The sequence below is a fragment of the Cololabis saira genome, chromosome 14 (genome assembly GCF_033807715.1).
Source record: "Cololabis saira isolate AMF1-May2022 chromosome 14, fColSai1.1, whole genome shotgun sequence".
Classification (NCBI taxonomy): Eukaryota; Metazoa; Chordata; class Actinopteri; order Beloniformes; family Belonidae; genus Cololabis; species Cololabis saira.
Genome location: NC_084600.1, coordinates 41,385,951 through 41,412,352, shown reverse-complemented (window position 1 = coordinate 41,412,352; position 26,402 = coordinate 41,385,951). Strand labels below are relative to the sequence as shown.

General features: G+C 41.2%; 1 protein-coding gene across 1 annotated transcript in view; it reads left to right on the top strand.

The window, feature by feature from the left end:
- Positions 1–26,402, top strand: part of cadm2a (cell adhesion molecule 2a) — a 462,577-nt gene that overhangs the window by 355,077 nt on the left and 81,098 nt on the right. The window contains 1 exon segment of the mRNA XM_061739216.1: positions 17,332–17,484. Within this exon segment, the coding sequence (XP_061595200.1) occupies positions 17,332–17,484 (153 nt within the window).

The window sequence follows — 26,402 nt, the reverse complement described above, 5'->3', positions numbered from 1 at the left end:
ATGGCCAAGAACTGTCTTCTCCCTGACCCGCTTCTCACGAGGACTTAATGAAGTAGGGCTGGTGGCGGCGTCCCACTGAACTCAGCGCGGCAGGTAGAGACTGATGAAAGAAATCATTTCAGTCACCGGAGATGTCTCCACAAGCCTTTTCACCATATGAAGGATGGCAAATTTTACATTTTGCAAAGCCAGCTTTGGCTTAGAAAAGGCGTAAGAGGTAATAGAGGCTGGAGAACGGTGCAGATACGGAATATACACGAAACTATTCAGGAAGCATCGCTTTCTGTTTGCTTTGCCCTTTCCCTATTGCCTCTCTCTCACACACACTCACACACACACACACACACACACACACGGATACATTCGTTCCCAGATGGGTTGTTGACATGGAAAAGAGACCGGCCACATCAAGGCACAGACAGCTGAATGTATATTCTGAAATTTGCACTTTTCTCATTATAAAACTGTGTCACTTGAATGAGCAAACACCTGCCACGGTTCTGTACTAATACACACTGTCCCTGGACGGATGAAAGGACACGGAGGGGAGGGAGGGGAGGGACGCTGGAGAGCCGGAGAGGGACCGGGGCAGAAGACGAAAAAGAGAGGAAATCGAGGTTTAAAAGGAAAAGTGCAGAAATGAGTCGGGGCTATTGTGAGCGCACACCTACACAAGGAGCTTATCCCTGGTGTCCAAGCTCTCGCACGCACGGGTCCTCTCTTAACCTGTTGCTGATGATGGGGAAGGAAGTTCAAGTTTATTTATGAAGCACTTTAAAAAAAACCACAGCTGACCAAAGTGCTGGACAAGCGAAAGAAAACTGGGGAGGGTGGCTCAGTTGGTAGAGCGTTCGCCCATGAACCTGAAGGTCAGTGGTTCGAACCCTAGTTCCTCCTGTGTCCACCAAAGTGTCCTTAGGCAAGACACTGAATCCCCCGGTTGCTCCCGGTCGTCAGGCCAGCGCCAACAACCGGTGTGTGTGTGTGTGTGTGTGTGTGTGTGTGTGTGTGTGTGTGTGTGTGTGTGTGCGTGTGTGGGTGAATGTTTGCAGTGTAAAGCGCTTTGGGGCTGTAGGAGTACAGCTGGAAAGCGCTATATAAGTGTAAGCCATTTACCATAAAACACATAAATAAAATAAAACCATCATGGTGAGTTAAATGCTAGTGAGTAAGAATGTAGTTTTGGACAAGCTGCAGACGGGACAGGGAGGAACAGCTACAGTAATGCGGTCGATGTACAGGACCGTTGTGGTGAAGAGGGAGCTGAGTCGAAAGGCGAAGCTCTCGATTTACCGGTCAATCTACGCACCTACCCTCACCTATGGTCATGAACTTTGGGTAGTGACCGAAAGGACGAGATCGCGGATACAAGCGGCCGAGATGAGTTTCCTCCGCAGGGCGTCTGGACGCTCCCTTAGAGATGAGTTTCCTCCGCAGGGTGGCTGGACGCTCCCTTAGAGATGAGTTTCCTCCGCAGGGTGGCTGGACGCTCCCTTAGAGATAGGGTGAGGAGTTCGGTCACCCGGGAGGAGCTCGGAGTCGAGCCGCTGCTCCTTCACATTGAGAGGAGTCAGCTGAGATGGTTTGGGCATCTGTACCGGATTCTCCTGGACGCCTCCCTAGGGAGGTGTTCCAGGCATGTCCCTCCTCCCTAGGGAGGTGTTCCAGGCATGTCCCTCCTCCCTAGGGAGGTGTTCCAGGCATGTCCCTCCGGGAGTAGACCCCGGGGAAGACCCAGGACACGCTGGAGGGACTATGTCTCTTGGCTGGCCTGGGAACGTCTCAGACTCCCCTGGAAGAGCTGGAGGAAGAGCTGGAGGAAGTGTCTGGGGTGAAGGAAGTCTGGGCATCTCTGTTGAGGCTGCTGCCCCCGCGACCCGGGAACGGATAAGCGGAAGAAGATGGATGGATGGATGGATGGATGGATGGATGGATGGATGGATGGATGGAGTGTTGATGCAAGGACATATCCAAAACATGTAGGACTGCAGCTCTCTAGGACTGGGGATTCCCTACCCCTGTGGTAGGGCAAACTCCCATGATCCCTTCAGGATTCTAGTGAGGATACAGAGCTGGTCTAGATTGTTCCACCTGAATCCAGGGTTGACGATTGATTGGTCTCCCTTTCCTTAGTTTTTTTTTTTTTACAATGGTATGTCTAACCTTGGGATGTCCACTCCAGTGGAGATTGGCAGTTCTCTCTAATGATTTCCACTTGTGGATAATGTTCTCCTCTATAGGTTGATGGGCTAGCCTGGTAGATCAGACCCACATGTAGAGAGATCTAAGGTCTGAAAACGATCCAAAGGGCCTCCCGATCCAAGGGGTGGCACCGACAGCTGCTGATCAAACAGTCTTTGCACACAGTTGGTCAGTGCTATGACCAATCAGAGCAACAAATACGACGACATATTCAGAGCAAGAAAAGACAACAGGACAGTAATTTGTGCTAAAAGACTTTTATGGAGGAAAACAGACTGAATCCAATGATTGTTGCAGTTTTTGCAAGAAATTTTTGAGAATAACTGGTTTTCTCAAAGACCAAAATCTTTCATGTCAGGTAATCTGTGTAGCTGATTACATAGAAAGCTGGCTACGGGTAACGCTAGACAGACATAATCAAGTTTAGATTACTCCTTGAACAGCGTACTTAACTTTTAGAGCAGGTTTACCAAATGCCTCTTAACATTTGTAAATGAGATGCTCCTCTCTATCGTGAAATCAATGGGGAGACAACAATCACGAGTGAGAGTCTCATTTAGATACCAGTGGAGGTAATTGGTAAATTAAATCTTCGCTGAAGCCTGTCTGGAAAACAGCAAATATATCTACTTTGCAAAATAATGATTTTAAAGCCGTCTTCTGTTACATTTTTGAAGAAAAACTTAAACTGTTGATGCCAAAGCTGCCATTCCTCCGTTAGAGCCATCTACACTGTTTACCATCCATGTTTTGTTCCTGCTCTGTCATCACTGTGTTAACCCCGCCCAGAAACCCCCTCTACAAGGAAGGACTGATTTCATTAGCCTCCAAATACTTTTGGGCATAGTTTAAACTCCAATGGATTGTACCTAGACGTACCTGGTAAGCAAATTAAAATTTGCTAGCTGTACATCTAGATTTCTAGGCTGTTCTAGGCTACGGATGGCCAACAAATGTATCTAATTTTAAAATCTGTCATGGAGCAATGTATTTATTTGTTTCAAATCATGTGTTGATACAACATTTGATAAAACTCCGAAAGTCAAAGAGGGCGATTGTCTTTCAAGCTACAGTTGTGTAACAGAAGCTACAGACGCTTCGGTTTTTACACCGTGAGGTGTAACGTAAACATGGGAGAGGTTACTCACCCACCTGGGTTATAACATGTCTTTGAAAGCTACGTTATGGATTGTGTATTGACTCGGCAGAGCTTGAGAATCATCAGGCAAAACAACTATGACACATCAGCTGCCCTCAGGGCTGTGTCCTGGGCCCACTGCTGCTTCGCCCACTGACACTTGACCGCCGTGCTGGCTCTGCCTCAGATCAGATCATCCAGTACGCAGATGACACAACAGTGTTGGGACTCATCAGGGACGGTGACGATCTGCCCTACAGGGAGGTGAAGCGGTCAGTGGGCTGGTGGGGCTGATCTTGAATGTCCACAAGACCAAGGAGATGATTGAAACGTTTCCATGCAGTCAAAATTCGGGTTATTGCTAATATTCCGGTTACTGAAACATTTGGAATATTCCGTTTACATGGTAATTAATCATTCGGAATATCTGGATCAAACTAGCAACGTGTGGAGAACATCATGACGCAATTCCCGTCATTTCCGCTTCTTCTTCCTGTATCCAAATTCAAAACAAATCCTGCTTCGCGCAACTTTTCTCTCACCTTCTTGTAAATCTTCTATCCCGGTACTTTCTACCGTCTACAAATGCAGAAATGTTCATATCCTTCATTACATTTATGAAGTGATTAGTCTCCTCCTGGTCTTGGTTTCTCCGTGTTTATAAGAACTTCCTGGACTCAAAAGACCAGGATTCCTTGTGAACAGAGCATGTGCAGAAAACAAATTCCTGTTCCGTTTGATGGGGATATTCCGTTTGGTGTTTACATGACCGAATATTCGGGTTTTAAAAGGAGCAACCCAGGGGTCATATTGGGGTTTTTAAAAACCCGAATATGAGCAAATTCGGGTTATTCAAAGGGGTTATTGGTGTTTACATGGCCGTGCAAATTCGGGTTATTGCCAATATTCAGGTTTTAAAAGGGTTATTGATGCATGTAAACGCAGTCACTGTTCCGTCCATCCAGGACTCGGCCAAAAGACGCTGTTTCAACAGAACTCAGAATATAATCCAAGACTCCACCCCCCCAGTCCATGGATTGTTGTCCTTACTCCCGTCTGGGAAGAGGTTTCAGCAGCATCAGGACCAGAATCGCCAGATTCTGTAACAGTTTCAGCCCCCAGGCCATCAGACTAATGAACTCCCAGTAGCACCCTGACTCCCACAGACACACATACAGCTATTTATTATCTCCTCTGGTTAAATGACCCTGTATGAGGGCGCTGCCATAGGACCTGGACTGGAGACTGCACAACAGCTTGGTATGTGCAATATTTCTGTATATTACATCCAGTTTCCCGTTCAGTAGGGGTGTAACAATATATCGTGCCACAAAATTTCGTGATACAAAAACGTCACAATACGTGTCGTGGAGGTGACAAAGTGTATCGCGATATTGGAATATTAATATTAATCTATTGTGTTGACTAGTAACGCGCATCCAAAAAAAGAAAAAAGTCAAATCATACATGAGAGAAACTATTCAGTTTGTCACAAAATATTTGTACTTGTATGAAACTGAAGATGCATAATGCAAACCTGACATTTACTTTTAGTTCAGTTTGTGGAAAATATCTTTCTCTTTAAAACTTAGAGTTATAAAGCATTACAAACTGTAACAATAGGGCAAATGCACAGCATTGTTTTGTATTTTGTGTCTTTCAAAAAAAGACCATTTATTCCAGTCATATGTTCCTCATTCAAGGTTGTTAAAAAAAATACTGCTATAATATCGTATCGTTATCCTGACCTCAATATCGTGTATCGTACCGTATCGTGAGATTAGTGTATCGTTACACCCCTACCGTTCAGTGACATATATAGACATATTTTATAGTGGTTGTGTGTACATATTTTTCAGTCTCTCTCTTATTTTTCTTCTAAATATTTTAAATCGTATATGATGCACTGTAGCACCCTATAATGTAATAATTTCCTGAAAATGTAATAACGCCTGAAAATGTAATAACATTTGCATTTAACTCAATCGAACATGTAATAAAATCGAATAATGTAATACATTCACCAATAATGTAATAAAATATCCTGATTGATATTTTAACCGATAATGTATTACATTATTGGGAATTTATTACATTTTCAGGTGGGTCTTTCTTTTTTTTTTCCAAAACTGATAATGTAATACTTGACAAATAATGTAATATATATTTTCATTTTCAGTCCAGAGTTCTAAATTTTGTGTTTTAAGTGTCCAAGAATGTTATATACACTAGATTTGAAACAACAGAATGATAAATTGCAGACTTTGATTACCATATAATAAATTCCCAATAACGTAATAAGGTATTACATTATTGGTAAAAATGTTATTACAATATCCGTCAGGATATTTTATTACATTATTGGTGAAGTTATTACATTATTGGCTTTTATTACATTTTCGACTGAGTTAAGTGCAAATTTTATTACATTTTCAGACATTTTCAGGAATTCATTACATTATAGGGTGCTACATGCATCGTTGTGAATGACCACAAAGGAGTTATTCTGTGCTCGCCTCAACCAAACTACCACAAATAAGCAGGGGCAAGATTGTTCTGTCTTAGATGTGAAGTCTTAAACAGGAAAAGTAAAACCAGGGCCATAACTAACTCTGATCACACACACTCTCCTGCATCCATGGAGAGGAATTAAAAACTAATTTCCATACATGACTAACCCCTCCGAGGTGGGCTGGTGGAATGGTTGGCAGTCGGAGCTGCAGAGGCTATAAACTGTACCTCAGTAACTGTCAAACCCTGCTAGGTTTCCCGCCTGTCATGTCTCTGCGAAAGAGGAGTTCGGCACATAAGCTGAATCATTTTGTAACCTTTTGTGGATGCATGTGGTGATCACAGAGCTGACAAATGTGGAGCAATGTCAGCGGGTGCAATACTTCATGTCATTTGGTCTGCCAAGGCACGGAAAGATTTGTTTTGCTTGTTCCGGGCTAAACACCTACAGTAAATGGCAACGGAGTTGTAATCAGTTTGGCTAAGCGGCAGCTGTTCACTCGGGTTTATTTTTGCATTTGTTCTGTCCCTTCCCCTTCCTCGCTGCACCGGTTATCTCCACATGCTGCTTACAGAGCCCGAGCAGGCGTGACGTGCTGATATACTGTACGCACGTGACATATCTCTGGGCTTTCCACCTGTGACAGTTCATTTCTGCCCGTTCGTGTGCACGTGCACACACAGCTATCAATGCAGGACCGCTGAATTAGCTTTAGCTGAATGCACTGCCAGGTCAGTTACTGAACATGTACTTGATATCAAAACATGTATTAGTCATGTTTCATGTGCTACGCATGCAGAGGAGTGGCCCAGAGAACAATCACGGACAGAGAACTGATCACCAGAACAAGACTTGGTTGATTATATTACAATACAAACCATGTACAAAGCCAGAAACAAACTTCTACCTCCACATGTCCAGAATCTGTTTAAAACGAGGGACACCAGATAAAACATGAGAGGAACTTTATTATTTGAAAAACCGAAGACCCGAACCGATGTAAAAAATCACTGTGTATCTGGAACAACTGTCCTGTAAATATCACATCATGTTGTACACTATTCAGCCTTAAAATACTTTATAAAAAATACGCAATTCCTCGTTGTGGTAGGGAAAATTAAGTTTGCCAACTTCTTTTTTTTTTCTTTTTTTAATATCTTTTTATTTCACAATAATTTTCACAATTCACATTTTGACATTCACGATTTCTATTTTACCCACATTCCTACCCTCCCCATAATTGCCCAAGGGAAAAAAAAAAAAAAAAAAAAAAAAAATCATACATCAAGGGAAACCAAATTTAATAAATATATATATATATATATAAAAAAAAATAAATAAAAAATAATGGCAGCAACAGCGACAACAGTTTGCCAACTTCTGTTATATTTTGGGTTTTGCGCAATGCACTACTTTTTATTTTTGCTATGATGGGAAATTTAAGTTTATTTTGGGGGTTTTTGAGATATGCACTATTTTTTTATTTTTGCTATGATGAGATATTTAAGTTTATTTTGGGTTTTGAGCCATGTGCTATTTATTTTTTTCTATGATGGGAAATTTAAGTTATTTTGGGGTTTTGAGCTCTGTGCCTTTCAAAGTCTTGAGCTTTGCTCTTTTGTATTTGCTGTAACCAATGTAAGGTACCAGTAAAAGGGGGAGGTATATATATATATATATAAGCCTTGCTTCTACCTACACCCTTTCGGTTACTAATGTACCGAAATAAACATTAATTCAGTCATTCGTTCAGAACTGTTTCAAGCGGAAGATCCGTGTTTGGGAGCCTCACTTTTTCTCCTTCTTGCCACTTTGGGACTCCAGTTAAACAAAGCTTACTGTAAGTGCGACTGCAGTATTATTTTCCTTGGGAAAGGAAGTATGAACAAGCAAATGCCAGAAAATACATTTCCTGGCTGACTAGTTGTGTCAGTGCAGCGCTGCTCTCTCCCTCTCCTCGACACTCCCTTTCCAAAAGCAATCTGTGAGCGGTCCCGGGGGGGAAACCGTGATCTCATGTGTGGGTCAACTGAATGAGAATAATGAGAACACAAACTGAGGGGACTTGACTGAGTTTAACGACACCAACTTCATATTTACAGTGATAGTAAAGAGACTGCTGACGCAGCTTGATGAAGTATTAAAACCTCCCATCAATCCCGACCTGCAGGACGCAGTCACCAACACACATATTTTGATATACAGCAGTTTTTACCGATGCTCTGGATCCTTATGATCTAATTCAGAATATAGATTTCATAATCCAATCAAATGCATCTGCATTGCTGTTTTTTTTACTCCCCGGTAGTTGCAGGCAGAGATCAGGAGGGTTTGATGCCAGAACGAAAGCATCAAAACTGATCCTCCCGGAAGGATGAATTCAGGCTGGGTTTAACAAACATGAAAGGTGTTATAAATAAGCACAAAATCATAATATATCTGAAAAATAAAAATAAAACTGAATTCAATCGTCCCTCAGATCATTCACCAGAGTCGATAAGCGACTGGAGAGAAAAACATCCTGTTGAAAAGACGATCGCTGTGTTCGTTCAGGCTTTGTGGTTTGCAGCTCATTTCTAAGACAAGAGTGTAACACAAAGTAACTATTAAAGAGCAAGTCAACGTGGGGCAGGAGTGGATTGTGGAGGCTTTATTACATTTAAACTTCTTTTTTTTTTCCTTTTATCGCACCACGTTAATACCTTTCCATTTCCAACAAACATCCTCAGGTGAGGATTAACTGTAGACCAACTTTAATTAATGTAATCAAAGAAAACACTTTAATCAAGAAGCCCTAATGGCAAATAATAAATACTGTATGGCTCTTTATTGTTTTGTTATTGGACATTTCCTTTGGTTTATTGCTGTTTTTCTTCTTGAATTAATGTTTCAACATCACGTTTTACTTTTTGATTAGATTTTTGATATATTTTATTTCAAACATAAGCACAATAAATAAATAAATAAAACAGCAGAACAATAAATCAATAACATGAAAAAGAATAATAATAATCACTAAATAATAAATGTACCATCGTAAACAAAGTAGACGAGAATTAATAAATATAATAGCAAATATGTTATGATCAAAAAAGGAGTAGGAAGAAGTAAAAAACAGTTTTTTTTCTGTGAATATAGAATACACAAAAATAGCAATGTGCAATAAAACAAAGACACGTATGTAGGACTAAAGCTTATCAGGGATTTAATGATGAACATCAGCAACGTCTAAGGGGCTATAAGAGCGGCTGTCCCCGCTGCCTGTACCGGTCACATGTGGTTGATTATTATGTTCTCAGAACTAGAGCTGGGGATCCATTCAAATGTCAAGAATTGATTTGATTCAGATTCTTAAGATTCAGAATCAATTATCAAGATTTGATTCGATCCGATCCAATTCAGATACCGATTTGGGTTAGTGTTATTAAAACTGTTTTTCAGCTGTTGCATGAATGATATGACTGTAGTTCTGCAACATATTACTACTAGTATTATATTGAGATTCAACAGCAAGTATTGCAGCTAATGATGCTGTAAGGACCAATCAGCTCCAGAATGCTGATAGAACTGCTTTCAGAAACATCATGGGTCAGAATTACCAAACAGATCCAGGGAGGAAACAGAGACGGATCAAATCGGTTTTAAATTTTCCCACATTCCAATTAATTTTTTTTTCCATTTTTGGTCTATGTCGGTTTTTAATTTTTGAGAATTTGAGAGAATTTAGCATTTTATGCAAAAGTAACCCCAAGACAGTATATAAAGTAATGAAATATAGACAATTTATGCAATTATAACTGAAAACTTTAATGTTTTTATACCTTTAAACATTTTTAAAGGCAAATACATTGCACCAGTTATTCTCGTGTCCAACAAAACATTCATTTTTTGGGCATAAACAAAAAAATAATAAGTTGTAATGTAATGATGAAAAAAAAAATCAATCTAGACATACAAATCAATTTTTAGGAATTCATTTGAGAATCGATTTAGAATTGGAAAATCAATTTTTTTCAACACAGGCCTACTCAGAACTACAATTGACCAAAATCAGAAAGAGAAGGTCAGGATCTTTAAAAAAAAAAAGATGCAAAATGGGGATTGACGAAGATTGGTTCATCTCACATGACGTGGGAGCAGGGAGTTCAGGACTTTACTTTTACAGGATACTGTCAAGGAAGGAGATGCTTCTTCAGAGTCCCTAGGATACCGGAAAGCAATAAAAAACCGAGAACAATGGCTGATGTGACAAAATCAACGTCCACTACAGCTCGTCTGCCACAACATTTAGAGAAAACTGCCCCCCCCCCCATGTGTTTCATCCTACTGAGAGCAAACCAACATCCCTAATTTGTTCCGCTTGATTTATTCAAACGATGAAAACCTCAGAAAACCTCGGTAACAACTGCAACTTTGCTCATTCAGCTCCGCTTAGTCTCTATTTGCTTTTCTGACTTTTTGATTGACTGACTTTTTAATTTTTGCATTTCATTTTCATGCATTAAGAGTCCCACCGAAGACACTGCGAACTGCTGAATTTGTTGTACTGAGCTATTTCAGAAAGTAACCTTGCTTTGCATAACAACGGAGACAGACAGCGAAGACGCGTTTGTCAGCATCAAAGTGTGTTTGTCTCTGCAGCAAAAGGTCAATCTAACGCTGCTTATTAAGTATACCGAGCTCCAGTATGAGTGAATGTGTCGTTGGGGGAGAATGTTATCATCGCTATATACAGGACTGTCTCAGAAAATTAGAATATTGTGATAAAGTCCTTTATTTTCTGTAATGCAATTAAAAAAACAAAAAAGTTATACATTCTGGATTCATTACAAATCAACAAAAATATTGCAAGCCTTTTATTATTTTAATATTGCTGATTATGGCTTACAGTTTAAGATTAAGATTCCCAGAATATTCTAATTTTTTGAGATAGGATATTTGAGTTTTCTTAAGCTGTAAGCCAGGGGTGTCAAACTCCTTTTGCTTGGCGGGCCGGATTTTACCAATTTTTTTTCTTGCGGGCCGCACCCTCAAAATAACAAAAATGGTGCGAAAATATTTTTTCGAATTCTTTTTTTTTACTATTGTTATCTAATCCAATATCAGTTTAGTTAATTTTAAAGGAAATATGCACTTTGTTAAAACTCTAATTATGTAAAATATATTTCTTCAGGATCTTTTCTTGAAATTTCTCGTTTTTTTTCAAATTATGTAAGATACTTTTAATATCATTTTACAAAGATAAACAGAAACAAGTATGTTTTTTTTATATTTCGCTTTTTTATAGGAAATTAAATTAAAAGCAACATCTTTCTTATTACATCCGAGAGTGTTTCTTTGTGATTTAGAGATTTTTCCAGTACAATTAAGTGTATTTATTTTTAAAAATTGGCGCGGATATTTACGCCAGTGTGCCGAAAAAGTCAGCACTTCTTTTTTAACTGTTTTACTTTGTCCTATCCTCGTATTCAAAACGGAAATTCTCCGAATAAATATCTTCTATCATCTTTTTTAGCAGTGATATTTTTCCTGCGAAAATATATAATAGTTGTCAAAATAAACGACCGTCTACAAAGAAATAAAATCGGCAAATGCATTCTAGAAAACTAAAAAAATGCCGATAACTGCTCTATTTGTGGAATAACGATGGATTTGTAGAAGAAATATATTGTCGGATATGCTGCGATTCATGGCAATTATTTATGCCTTCCTTTTTAGTAAATTAACATTTAGTTTTTTTGCGTTGGAAACTTCTTGCGGGCTGCATGAAAATCTCTCTCGGGCCGCATGCGGCTCGTGGGGCGCACATTTGACACCCCTGCTGTAAGCCATGATCAGCAATATTAAAATAATAAAAGGCTTGCAATATTTCAGTTGATTTGTAAGGAATCCAGAACATATGACATTTTTGCATTACAGAAAATAAAGGACTTTATCACAATATTCTAATTTTCTGAGACAGTCCTGTATATGTTTAAGTCCCTTCTTTAAGCAACACCGGCCTAGATTACCTTGAGACGTGACGGTTGTTAGTTTCCTGAAGCGTACGTAGGCAGTTTGGCTTCTGAAGCCCAGAGGATGCAGAAAGATTTGCCATCTAATTACGAGCGCTGATGACCGTTGGCTCGGAGGAGCCGTCCACACCGAGGTTTCCCTGAACGCAGCCAGGGCCGATCAGACAACGGCGGCGTAAACGGCCGTGACACCAAAGACACGAGACTCTGCTCCGCGACACGAGCGGACAGAACAGAGAGCCAAAGTGTCAGCTGTATCTTCTTTTTAAATTCTGCAGCGGGTGAGAAGAGACACGCGTCTCGGAAAAAGGAAAACTGAGGCGAAGGAGAAGTGAGGAGAGGCTGTGCAGAGAGAAGGTCAAAGATGCCTTGTTTCCTTTAAAGCAGAAGTGACATTTTTATTCTGAGGGAAAATGTCAGTCAGCTGGACGGATCACTTAAAGTAACTGATATAAGCGGCTGAATCAGAACTTAACGGAAACGAGGCATGAACTATCATTCTCACCTTTGAAGTGAATGTTACACATCCTTTCCATATAATCTTCTGCAAAGAAAGGTGCAATCTGATGCTAAATAGAGGGCAAATAGTGCATATGGAGCGTTAAAGAGTTAGTACTATGCAGATGTAGAGGTTTATGATTCACTAGAAAAGGTTTATATACTTTAATGTCGGGAAAGTGCTTCGGCACATATTGTACTTTTCTATCTTTGTCTTTAGCTCCTGTTTTATAGTGGGTCATCAAACCAGGCCAGGTTTGCTCTGGTTCCTCAGCGGGTTGATCAGAACGGAACCTGCTCGTCCTGTCTTTCCGGTACCGGGCAGGTGTTGAGATACCGGGTCTTCCTGACGACATCGTTCAGCACAACGGGAAACAAAAGGCTGCAGGGAAACCAGAAATGAGTCGTTCCAGACAATTAAGCCGCAGTGTTTTCGGTGGGAGGGAATAACTTTCCTTGGCAAGAAGTGTGGGTGATTAAAAATCTGTCAACTATTTACAGACACTGACAGCCTCATAACGGCGATGAAAAGGAAAAAATTGCATAAGCTCTAATATGTCATGTTTAATTTCTTACCATGTGCATAACGAGTAATAATTGCTGATTCATAACGAGAAGAGTCTCGTTTATTCCAGCAAACATGCGGCCATGTATCAGTCATGTGCAGCAGGGAATCAGTGAACGTTTGGGATGTGATCTCACTGATTTAACAGGACAAGGAGATAAGAGTATCGTCACTGACGCTACGGAAATAATCAGACATTTACGAAGCCGGTGCAACAACCACATTTGATTTGTTGTGTAACAAAAACAGCCCCAACGAGAGTAAGAAAGTCATCTATCGTTTTTTATTTTATGGATGTCAGCAAAGGGTGTGAAAGTGACATTCTCCCCCGAAAGCTATCTACAGCTCATATATATATATATATATATATATATATATATATATATATATATATATATATATATATATATATATATATATATATATATATATATATATACTAGTGTAATTATTCATAAATATGTAACCAGGATGTCATGAAAATGCCAAACATACGTTGCACACGTGTGCAGCAGTCTCACAGCACACATCCAAACTGAGAGGGTTCATATTCACCAATCGTCCACGGTCACACCCCCTTCCTTGGGTATTCCTTGGTGTTCCTCAAGGGTCTATTCTGGGGCCTATACTCTTTTCCCTGTACATGTTCCCCCTGGGATCCATCCATCCATCCATCCATCCATCCATTTTCCGCCGCTTATCCGTTCCCGGGTCGCGGGGGCAGCAGCCTCCGCAGAGATGCCCAGACTTCCTTCACCCCAGAAACTTCCCCCAGCTCTTCCTCCATCTCTTCCTCCAGCTCTTCCTCCAGTTCTTCCTCCAGCTCTTCCTCCAGCTCTTCCTCCAGCTCTTCCTCCATCTCTTCCTCCAGCTCTTCCTCCAGTTCTTCCTCCAGCTCTTCCTCCAGTTCTTCCTCCAGCTCTTCCTCCAGCTCTTCCTCCAGCTCTTCCTCCATCTCTTCCTCCAGCTCTTCCAGGGGAGTCCGAGGCGTTCCCAGGCCAGCCGAGAGACATATTCTCTCCAGTGTGTCCTGGGTCTTCCCCGGGGTCTCCTCCCGGAGGGACATGCCTGGAACACCTCCCTAGGGAGGAGGGACATGCCTGGAACACCTCCCTAGGGAGGAGGGACATGCCTGGAACACCTCCCTAGGGAGGAGGGACATGCCTGGAACACCTCCCTAGGGAGGAGGGACATGCCTGGGAGGATCCAGGAGGATCCGGTACAGATGTCCAAGCCACCTCAGCTGACTCCTCTCAATGTGAAGGAGCAGCGGCATCGACTCCGAGCTCCTCCCGGGTGACCGAACTCCTCACCCTATCTCTAAGGGAGCGTCCAGCCACCCTGCGGAGGAAACTCATCTCTAAGGGAGCGTCCAGCCACCCTGCGGAGGAAACTCATCTCTAAGGGAGCGTCCAGCCACCCTGCGGAGGAAACTCATCTCTAAGGAGCGTCCAGCCACCATGCGGAGGAAACTCATCTCTAAGGGAGGAAACTCATCTCTAAGGGAGCGTCCAGCCACCCTGCAGAGGAAACTCATCTCTAAGGGAGCGTCCAGCCACCCTGCGGAGGAAACTCATCTCTAAGGGAGCGTCCAGCCACCCTGCAGAGGAAACTCATCTCTAAGGGAGCGTCCAGCCACCCTGCGGAGGAAACTCATCTCTAAGGGAGCGTCCAGCCACCCTGCGGAGGAAACTCATCTCTAAGGGAGGAAACTCATCTCTAAGGGAGCGTCCAGCCGCCCTGCGGAGGAAACTCATCTCGGCTGCTTGTATCCACGATCTTGTCCTTTCGGTCACTACCCAAAGTTCATGACCATAGGTGAGGGTAGGGGCGTAGATTGACCGGTAAATCGAGAGCTTCGCCTTTCGACTCAGCTCAGTGCATCAACACTCCTGATTCTAATTAATGATAGTCATCAGCTTCTCAGGTTTGTTAATGACGCAGTCCTTTGTATCACGGTGTTAAGAAGCTCAGAAACATCTAACACATGCAGGACTGCGGCTCTCTAGGACCAAGGCTCCCTACCCCTGCCCTACCAATTCACATTTGCTTTGATCTATGCTCCCACCCTCTTCCCTACAGGACTCATAACACCAGTCCTTACACTGCAAAAACTCAAAATCTTACCAAGAATATTTGTCTTATTTCTAGTTAAAATGTCTCATTTTTAGTCAAAAAATCTCATTACACTTAAAACAAGAATCATTATCAGAAAAATAACTTATTTGACAATTTTCACCTGTTTCAAGTAAATTTTCACTTAAAATAAGTTGAAAAAATCTGCCAGTGGAACAAGATTTATCTTCTCATTACAAGCAAAAAAATCTTGTCCCACTGGCAGATTTTTTCTACTTATTTTAATTGAAAATCTACATGAAACAGGTGAAAATTGTCAAATAACAAGTTATTTTTAAATAAAGTGCAAGTGAAATTATTCACATGGGACTGGTGCTATGAGAGATTATTTACGTACACTGCAAAAACTCAAAACTTGACAAGAATATCTGTCTTATTTCAAGTTAAAATGTCAAATTTTTAGTCAAACAAATCTCATTACACTTAAAACAAGTGTCATTACCAGAAAAATAGTTATAGTTATCTGAACTTATCAATATGACTCTGTCCTTCACAGGATAAGTAAAATGGATCACTGCAAAAACTCAAAATCTTAACAAGAATATTTGTCTTATTTCTAGTTAAAATATCTAATTTTAGTAAAATAAATCTCATTACACTTAAAACAAGACTCATCACTGGAAAAAACAACAATTTTCACCTGTTTCAAGTAGATTTTCACTTGAAATAAGTAGAAAAATCTGCCAGTGGAACAAGATTTTTTTGCTTGTAATGAGAAGATAAATCTTGTTCCACTGGCAGATTTTTCTACTTATTTCAAGTGAAAATTTACTTGAAACAGGTGAAAATTGTCAAATAATAAGTTATTTTTCTGGTAATGACACTTGTTTTAAGTGTAATGAGATTTGTTTGACTAAAAATGAGACATTTTAACTAGAAATGAGTCAAATATTCTTGTTAAGATTTTGAGTTTTTGCAATGTATGTAAATAATATCTCATAACACCAGTACTATGTGAATAATTTCACTTGCACTTTATTTTTGCTGATTGAGACTCCGGCTTGTGAATGTAGCTGCTGTCCCTGGAGTATGCTGCCGAACGAAATTTGGTTGTATACTGTACAATGATAATAAAGTCAAACCATACACAGGGTTTTGGTCAAACCCAACTGTGAGGAGGCCCGAGGCAATCCCAGGACATATCAAGTTCATCGACCTTGTCTGATACGTACAAATTGACTTTTTCTTTTTTTTGTATTAATCTGCAGAACAAGTATTCTTTTACTTTTGTACAGTGATCAGAATATTCTTTCACAATCTTTCACATAAACACAGACTGCACAGCGCTTGGACACAATAAGCTCAGTCTCACTTTGAAGGAGATTAAAAGCAGAGTACGTCTGGCAGTTTAGGCAATGTTTGTTCCTTTAAAGGGACACCTTGAACAGAGCTGCTGAACAGCCAGGGCCACAGAAATAATGCAAGCAACATTTTTACATGCGTCGCAATTCACACGGCCTCGTCTCAACGTACAAGCCAGGCTTTTATAACGGTTTCCTCTGTAGCTCACGGTGCACCTCCAAGATGGACACAGATCCTACTATTTTCAAGGTATTACTAAATTGCAAAATTGCATTTCATGATGCCACCGCATCACAGCTACAAAGTATAAAGTTGAGTTTGAAGACCGTAGAGTACCCATCAACTCGCCATCCAATCTCAGCAAATCTATTTCAACTCTCCCATCTTGCCAAATTCTCATTAGGGCTTCTCTCTCTGCGCCTCTTATTGGAGTATTGATTTCCTTTCTGTTATGTCTTTTGGAAAATTACATTTTCATATAAGAAAATGCCTACAGCAGTATCCAGCAGTGAGAACTGTGAGTGGGGTTTACTGCAGAGGTGTGCTGATGCATCATTTCAGATTCAACTGAAAGCTCTGCTTTAAGGTGACAATATTTTGATGTTTATGCATTAAAATCACTTCAAACGTGTATTATTCCAAGCACAGAGTCTTGTTCTTCAAGCATACATTATTTGTATGATAAGTTGCTTATTAAAATGCCAAAAGAATGATAAATGAGCACATTTGGTTTGTGGCACTCAACACGCGACGCCACAAAGGTTAAGAATTGTTTTTTTGTTATTTATTTGTGCAAACAGGTGACAGAATATTTACTGCATAAATAGTACGAATAGCATTATTTTCTATTAATATAAAAAAATATTCTGTCTATTTTTCATGCACTAACATTATTTCCTTATCGTCCGTTTCTGATATTTAACCAGCTTGTAATATTTATTTTTTTTCCTATCTCCATTTGCAGCATTACGGGACAACAGGATTGAGCTTGTGCACGCGTCGTGGTCGGAGTTAACCATCAGCATCACTGACGTCCAGCTGATGGACGAAGGCATGTACACCTGCTCTCTCTTCACCATGCCGGTCAGAACGGCCAAGGCCTACCTAACCGTCCTAGGTAAGATCACCATACACACCAAGGCTGAATAACTCTTTAAATTACAGGAAATGGGAATCTGTGGATATACGGAAGAGTATTAGGGACATGCAGGAGAAAAAAGATATTGGAGAGGAGGAAGATTTTTTTTTATTGTACACTTTGATAAAAAAAAGTCGAAATGTTGAGATTAATGTTGAAATACAATTTCAAGGATAACGTCGAAATTTCGTGAATAAAGTCGAAATTTCGTGAATAAAGTCAAAATTTCACCTTTTTTCTCAACATTTCAACTTTATTCACGAAATTGTATTTCAACTTTATTCTTGAAATTTCGACTTTATTCATGAAATTTCTACTTTATTCTTGAAATTGTATTTCAACATTATTCTCGACATTTCGACTTTTTCCTCGAAATTGTATTTCAACATTATTCTCCACATTTTGACTTTTTTTCTCAACATTTCGACTTTTTTCTCAAAGTGCATAAAGAAAAAAATATCTTCCTCCTCTAAAATATAATTTTTATTTTTCTCCTGCCTGGCCCTAATACTCTTCCGTAGTGGATAAGCTGTTTAAGTGTTTTGAAAAGTGTCGGGAAAACTGGTGTAACATTGTTGCTTCCAGCTGTCGGAGCACACAGGTTTTGTGGAAAAAGCTAAATCATTGTTGGACGGTTGGACGAAGGGAGGAAATGTGTTTTGCAGCTAAAGAGTATTATATCTTGAAAGGCGTTTCTTTAAGGAAAGATGTGCGTCTTGTAGTTTTGTCCATGTCCTTACTGATGAATGCAAGGAGTTATATTTGTAAAATGCAGATCTGAAAACAAACGTATATCAGCATCTCTGAGTTCATCTTGGGGAGAATTATTGGTGAAAAAACTGTCAACTGGAAGAGAGAAAAGACTCGACATAACTTTTCTTTCAGAGTTGAAAAGTGTTACTTTGAAAGTAAACATTTTAGCCTATGTTACATGGTTACCATGATGATATGGTAATTACTTGACAGCATCACCTATTAAGGAGAGTGGTTTGTTGTTCCAGGGAACTCTATTTTATAGAGTGCCAATTAACGAGAAAAAGACGCTTAAAGGCACGTTGATCCAACACCCTTTTGCATTAACAAAAACGAAGAAGCTAAATATAAGCATATAATGAAAACCTGGCAAAGTAAATAATTAAATGTAATTCAATTAAAGGAATTACTTAATCAGAGCTAAAGAATTAACTTCAACAGTCCCCCAACGCTGAGGTGCATGCAGGGAAAACACAGTGCACGACAGCACGTATGGGTTAATTCTGTTCTCGTGAGTGTGGGTTTATTTTAAAACTTTATGAATATACAAACTCTAGAAAATGCCTTGGAGAAGCTTTTCCCCTATGCTTTTAAATATTAATGTTTGTTTTTAGGTTGATAATCAGTTAATGATTTAGTGTTCATTAGCTATGGGCGATAATAGCGCGTTGCTTTTGCCTGCTGCTGCTGCAGACAAATAAAAACACTGTTAGCCCCCCTCCCCCCCTCGCTCTGGTCATTTCTTCATGTAAACATTGCCTTATTTCCTGCGACTGGGCTTATTATCTTCCCAATTAGTTGTCGCTAATGTTAATAGATGTGTTAGTGCACTCCAGGACCATTAGCCGGCTCTCTGTGTTAACAAGCTTTCTGGAAATTACAGACATTAAAGGCTTCTGCTCAAAAAAGATATGGAGAAAATGATTTTGTAATGCTGAACAATAGCTAATGGTTCGGTCGGGGAAACAGAGGGCAACTCGGTGATCACACAAAGGTGTCCGGGGTCGGCCTGGTTCACCTGCCGTTGCATCACGACACCGAGTCGGACTGATTAGGAGAAAATACCTTAATTTCTACTTTAGTTTAATACTTTTTAAACTTGAATGTGGATCTTCACCCTACAGAAGACACTAAATCTGAAGGATCTCATCTAGTGATGCACCGAAATGAAAATTTGTGGCCTAAAACGAACCCGAAAATAATAATAAACACTTGGCCGAATACCGAACAATACCGAACATGGTTCTTCAGCAGTTGTTCATTTATTTTGCCAATTTTTTCCCCATTGCATAAATCAAATAAATTTGATTTAGGCATGCTTTTCAAAGAAAAAAAATCTTTTACAAAATTACAAGGTAGAAAATATTTATTGAACATAAAAAACCGATTTTTTTAAAATTTCCCAGCATTATGTTGTTTTGGTTCCACCTCCCGGTGAATGTTAGGTAAAATTCTTATGGGGTTAGTTTTTGGTTGGCGATGATTGGTTGGCGACGATTTATGTAGTGCGCAACGTTACGGGACGTAGAGGCCAGTCTATTTCCTTATTTTACAACGCCGTTATTAATTGTTAGTTTTTTTTCCCCACTTATTCCACCGAACACCGAAAGTGTTTTTTTGCCATTTTCGGTCGAACAATTTCGGTTACCGAACAATCGGTGCATCACTAATCTCATCAATGTTGGAAATTTTAAAAGCCGTATGAAGGATCTTGCAGCAGCTACTTTTCACACTTGCTGTTGTTTTAATGTAAATTAAAGCTTCGAGCAGCGATGAACGGGGCCCTCGCACCCTTGTGCACGTTCAGGCTGCAGTGGAAGCTTGTATGACTTGATGTAGATTCTTCAGGCCTGGACATTTAGCAGATGAAACCACCCACGACTCTCTATATCAAACCATTCAAAAGTTATGGCAGAAAATAGGGATTATAAAATATCGACCAATCAGAAGAAGGGGCGGGGCTAATTCATGCCAATGAAGGTCAAGTACTCAATACCGAGTCCGATGACACCACCGACGAGTCTTTATGTCAAACCATTCAAAAGTTATGGTAAAAAGTAGGAACTATCAAATATGGACCAATCAGGTAAAGGAGGGGCGCGCTTTTAGGCATCTATCGTTGCCACGGTAACGCTTGTGACTGAGAAAAGTAATGGGCATCGTCGCAGGATCAAGACGCAAATTTTGATGTATAACACACCTGGGTGCACATTACGGTTCGGGCGAAGAAGCGGCTGAAGAAATGGCATAAATTGTGCCAAAATTACACGATTAATTCAAAATGGCCGACTTCCTGTTAGGTTTCAGCCATGGCGCCTTTTCTTTAAGTTGCGACATGATACAGGTGTGTACCGACTTTCGTGCATGTACGTCAAACCGTATTGTGAGGCTTGAGGCACAAAGTTTTCTAGGGGGCGCTGTTGAGCCGTTAGGCCACGCCCATTAATACAAACCATGAAATATCAAATTTATCACCAGGCCTGGCTTGGGTGCAAAATTTGGTGACTTTTGGGGCACGTTTAGGGGGAAAAAAGGCCCTGATTTCGTCAGAAGGAAAATAAAAATTCCTACAGATACAATAGGGCCTTTGCACTGTCAGTGCTCGGGCCGTAATTATTAATCTTGTATTTAACCTAGCACACATTTGTATTTATCTTTTGAGTGTTGAGTATTTTATTTATCTATTTTATTGAGCGAGTTGGTGGTGTCTGTTTTTAATTGTTGCACTTTTAATGTTTCTCTTTCTGTCTTGGCCGGGCTTCCCTTGGAAAAGAGGTCATTGTATCTCAACGGGACTGACCTGGTTAAATAAAGGTTAAATAAAAAAATTAAAAAGTCATGAAGGAAACAGACGGTAATATGTAAGAAACCGAACTGCAGTCTGTCAGACAGCTGTTGAGACAGTTCTTACACACACAACTCATAGTGATGCGACAACAAGACCCTGGGGGTTGGACCGTACGTCCTCTGAAAAACTAAAGGCCACCCGTGGAAGAATGACATGGACACTAATGTTTATGAGAGTTGTATAGTGCAGGAAATGTGCGTGTTGCCTGCACATCTGGAGTAGAACGGACTGTAGACGGATCACATGCCCATTCGTGGGAAGATGTGGCACATTTGACCCATTCATGGACTGACGGGCTTATAACACTGTTTTCAGCAATAACTGACTGTGTTTACATGCAGTCAATATCCCTAATATTGGCAATAACCCGAATTTGCACAGCCATGTAAACACCAATAACCCCTTTGAATAACCCGAATTTGCTCATATTCGGGTTTTTAAAAACCCGAATATGAGCCCTGGGTTACTCCTTTTAAAGGAGCATGAGGCAGGATTTATGAAAAAAATTCTTATATGTTTTAAGTTTTCTAGTAATAATGTCAGATGAAGCGTTCCAAACCAAAAAGAATGATTCCTCTAGTGTATCTCTCCTTTGCCTTGAACAGGCTGTGTGCTGCAAAATGTGCTGCAATTCGGAGGCCGACATCACATGACGCTGCATGCACGTTCTCCCCGTTCTCCCGTGCCGGCTTCACTGTTGGCTGCAGTACCCCCAACGGCCGTCGTGGTGAAGGGTGGCGCTAGAGAGTCTCATTTATTTAAAGGAGCCTCATGCTCCTTTAAAACCTGAATATTTGGTCATGTAAACGCCAAACAGAATATCCCCATCAAACGGAACAGGAGTTTGTTTTCTGCACATGTTCTGTTCACAAGGAATCCTGGTCTTTTGAGTCCAGGAAGTTCTTATAAACACGGAGAAACCAAGACCAGGAGGAGACTAAACACTTCATAAATGTAATGAAGGATATGAACATTTCTGCATTTGTAGACGGTAGAAAGTACCGGGATAGAAGATTTAAAAGAAGGTGAGCGAAAAGTTGCGCAAAGCAGCATTTGTTTTGAATTTGGATACAGGAAGAACAAGTGGAAATGACGGGAATTGCATCATGATGTTCTCCGTGCGTCGCTGGTTTGATCCAGATATCCCGAATGATTAATTACCCCATGTAAACGGAATATTCCGAATGTTTCAGTAACGGGAATATTAGCAATAACCCGAATTTTGACTGCATGTAAACGTAGTCATAGACATGGATTTGGTCCCAAAATGAATCAAATCATTATAACCACAGGTGGGTAGAGTAGCCAAAAATTGTACTCAAGTAAAAGTACTGTTACTTCAGAATAATATGACTCAAGTAGAAGTAAAAAGTAGTCATCCAAATAATTACTTGAGTAAAAGTAAAAAAGTACTTGGTGAAAAAACTACTCAAGTACTGAGTATTTATTTTTTAACACAACCATTCAAACAGAAAAAAAGTACAAAATAATCATCTTCAGGCAAATTAAATCAATAAAATAAAATTAATAAAAAATGGCTTAAATTAAAATAATCTTAAAGTAAATTCAAGTACTTTAATAAATTATAAAAATAAAATAACAGAATAAATAAAAAAATAAATTAAGGCAAACAATGAAGACAGTGCATACTGTTGCTGGTGTTTCCCGCCGTTTTTAAAGTGAACATGCTTTTAATGTGAGGCCAGAGGTGTTCCTTTTCTTCTGCGTCTGCATGGTCTGCATTGCTGATGAGTGCCATTTTCGATTAATTTTATCTGTCCTGCCGACTGAGGTTCAATATGGTCACGTGACGAGACTACACGGCGCAGCTACGTTTGATTTGTGAAACACAGTCACGTGGTAGAGCCTGGCGGACCCCTCTCTCTCTCGCTCTGACTAAAGCCTGATTTATGGTTCCGCGTTATATCGACGGCGTAGCCGCCGGCGTAGGGTACACGGCGACACGCAACGTACGGTGTGCGTCGCCGCGTACCCTACGCTGTATGCTCTGCGTTGGTGTACTGCGGAACCATAAATCACCCTTCAATTAATGCGCCCCTCTCTCTGAGAGAGAGAGATTGACGCGTATGCGGAGGGGATAAAAGAAAAGTAACGAGCTCAACGTAGCTTAATGTAGCGGATTAAGAGTAACAGTTTCTTCTTCACAAATCTACTCAAGTAAAAGTAAAAAGTATAGTGATTCAAAACTACTCCTAAAAGTACAAAAGTTCCCCAAACTTACTCAAATAAATGTAACAGAGTAAAAGTAACTCATTACTACCACCTCTGATTATAAGAGTGCAGATTGTTCCAGATTAAAGGTATTCTCCTTGATCCTCCCTGAGCTAGCAAGCATTTTGAAAATGGCACCTCTAAGCCCCCCCCATTCGGTCCGAATGATACGGATTGGTCCAGGTCCAGGAAGGGAAAGAACCAATCAGATGTCTTCATTTTAAACCACGTCCCCGCCCTGTCCCATGCGCGCACTCGCTTCCAGCCGCCCCGTGTCCACATCGCACGGGTCCTCCTGGGCTCACAGTGTCCCAGTGTAACCCCCTCCCTCCCTCCCTCCCTTCTGCCACGGACCCCAGTATATTATAGATATTATGTAGTTATTTCCAGAGCAGCTCGGTCTCCGCTGTGTGTGACCGGGGAGCGGGAGCCGTTAGGCTGCTGCTGCTGCTGCTGCTGCTGCTGCTGCTCCTCTCTGCCCAGCAGCTCCTGCAGCAGCAGCAGCAGCAGCAGCAGCAGCCCGCGGGCACACGTGAACAGCCGCAGCCGCTCCGGCTCGGAAGCTGTATGGGGTCCGTGGGGATGTAGGTCGTCTCACGGCGAGAGCGGAGAGCGCCGGTGAACGGCACGGCAGCGCGCTGCGGTGCCTTGCAGGCTTGTTGCCGCAGCTACGCCGTACCCTACGGCGTAGCCGTGGCTTTAGAGCCTGCAGCACCGCAGCGCGCTGCCGTGCCGTTCACCGACGCTCTCCGGGATGGAGACGCCGGTGGGCACGTTTGGTTGGGCACAGCCCCCCCTAAAACTGGCCTCGCTTACAGGTGAATGAGACATGGGGTAGTTTTGCTGTAAATGTGCTGTCCAAAATGTTTAATAATCGTATGCGCGTTCGTGTTTGTGGGGGCGAGGCTTTGGACGGAGCGCTCGTGGGTGGGGGCGGGGGGGGGGCGGGGCTTAGAGGAAGCGCCACTTTCAAATCTTGCTAGCTCTAGGAAGACTGCATAGAATAACTTTAATCAAACACAGACGATCCAGTTTTCTCTTGTTTGTTTTCCCCCCACACATCAGAATCAAGTTCAGTTTCTCGGTGTTTAAACCTCGTTGGTCGTTAGGGGTGTAACAATATATCGTGTATCGTACTGTATCGTGAGATTACTGTATTGTTACACCCCTATTGGTCGTGCTACTCGGGACTACACGGGTCGGACCAGGGCACGATCCAGAAATGAGCAGAAAACACAGTCGCACAAGAGCAGGCAAACAGAGGGGGCGGGAGACGCTGCAGCTTCACCACCCAGGGGGAACATGACTTGCTAAGATGAACAGTGTATTTGATCTCATCTTATTCAGCCTGAGAGAAAACTATCACTCGTTTCAGTCCATTCGCATACTTCCTCTTCCTGCTATTGTGTATCCAAGCAGTGAGGTACAGTATATTTTAACACTTTTATTTGTCATATTTCCAGAGAAAAACACATATCCTGCCTGATTTGTGTAGTGTGCAGTTTTCACTTTCATCAAAAGTGAACACAAAGCAGTAGAAGCTCTAACTCTGCTCAGACAAGACGAGTGTCGCTCAATGGCATTGATGGACAGACCTTTCAGTCTCCCGGCCTGAAGCAGACGGATTGTTCATTGATGACAGAAGGCCAGACACAAGTCACTTAACGCACTCGTTACAGGAAAGGCGAGTAATTGACATTTCCTCTGCAACCCTGTGGCCTCACCCGTGGCTTTGTGTGAAGCTAAAGAATCCTCGTCAATTAAAACAATCCTCGTGATCCGGCAGCGGTGGATTGAAGGGGGAAACGCATGAGCGACTAAGCGGCTGCTTAGAGCCCCGTGACCACTAGGGGGCACCCAAGAGTAAAAAAATAAATAAAATAAAAAATACAATTATTTTTTTTTATGAGTGATGAGTCATACATAATCAAAGGTATGTTATTGTACAAAAACACAATAATTAATATTGTTACATAAACAATATTATGTTAACAGACTACAGTAGATACTGCTGCCTCTCGGCTCCATTTGTTTGATTTTATTTGTTTATTCTATTTAATAATGTCTGTTTTTGTACATTGAATGTATTCTTATATGGAGAACATATTGACGAGGTACTGTTAATCTAAGTTGAGTGATTTTAATTATAGTTCTAGTTTTTGTAGTACTTTGTTGTTCCACTTCAAATTTTTGTTGCAGTTTATTTAAAGGAGATTGAGGCAGGATTTATGAAAAAAATTTGTGTACGTTTTAAGTTTTCTAGTAATAATGTCAGATGAAGCGTTCCAAACCCAAAAGAATGATCCTCTACCGTATCTCTCCGTTGCCTTGAACAGGCTGTGTGCTGCAAAATGTGCTGCAATTCGGGCCCGAATTTCCCGCGCTGGGCTGCGGATGTGACGTCACATGCACGTTCTCCCGTGCCGGCTTCGCTGTTGGCTGCAGTTCCCCCGACGGCCGTCGTGGTGAAGGGTGGCGCTAGAGAGTCTCATTTCTTAAAAGGAGCCTCATGCTCCTTTAAAACCAAAAATAAAGTCGATAACGTGTTTACAGTAAACGGTTTATAAATATTCTATTCTATAGATTATTTTGTTTTTCTTTTAGTCGGCCTACACTGTAGATAACACTCAATATCACACTTAGTACTATATCAATTTAAAGGAGCCGTCTGTAAGAAATGTCCAAAACTGGTACTGCAGTCACTTTCAAAATATTGTTGAGCGGCGTGTACCCTCCCCCTCCTCCCCCCGACCAGAGGTTGCCAGGTAGGCTGCAGAATGCAGCAGGAACGTAGGCTGCCATGGCTGCGATAATTAGAGCCGAGCTGGCAATCCGGATGCTGAAACAATACTGACTTGGTGATTGGGAGATAGGTGGAGGGTGGAGCTTCAGAAACAATACTGACTTGGTGATTGGGAGATAGGTGGAGGGTGGAGCTTCAGAAACAATACTGACTTGGTGATTGGGAGATAGGTGGAGGGTGGAGCTTCAGAAACAATACTGACTTGGTGATTGGGAGATAGGTGGAGGGTGGAGCTTCAGAAACAATACTGACTTGGTGATT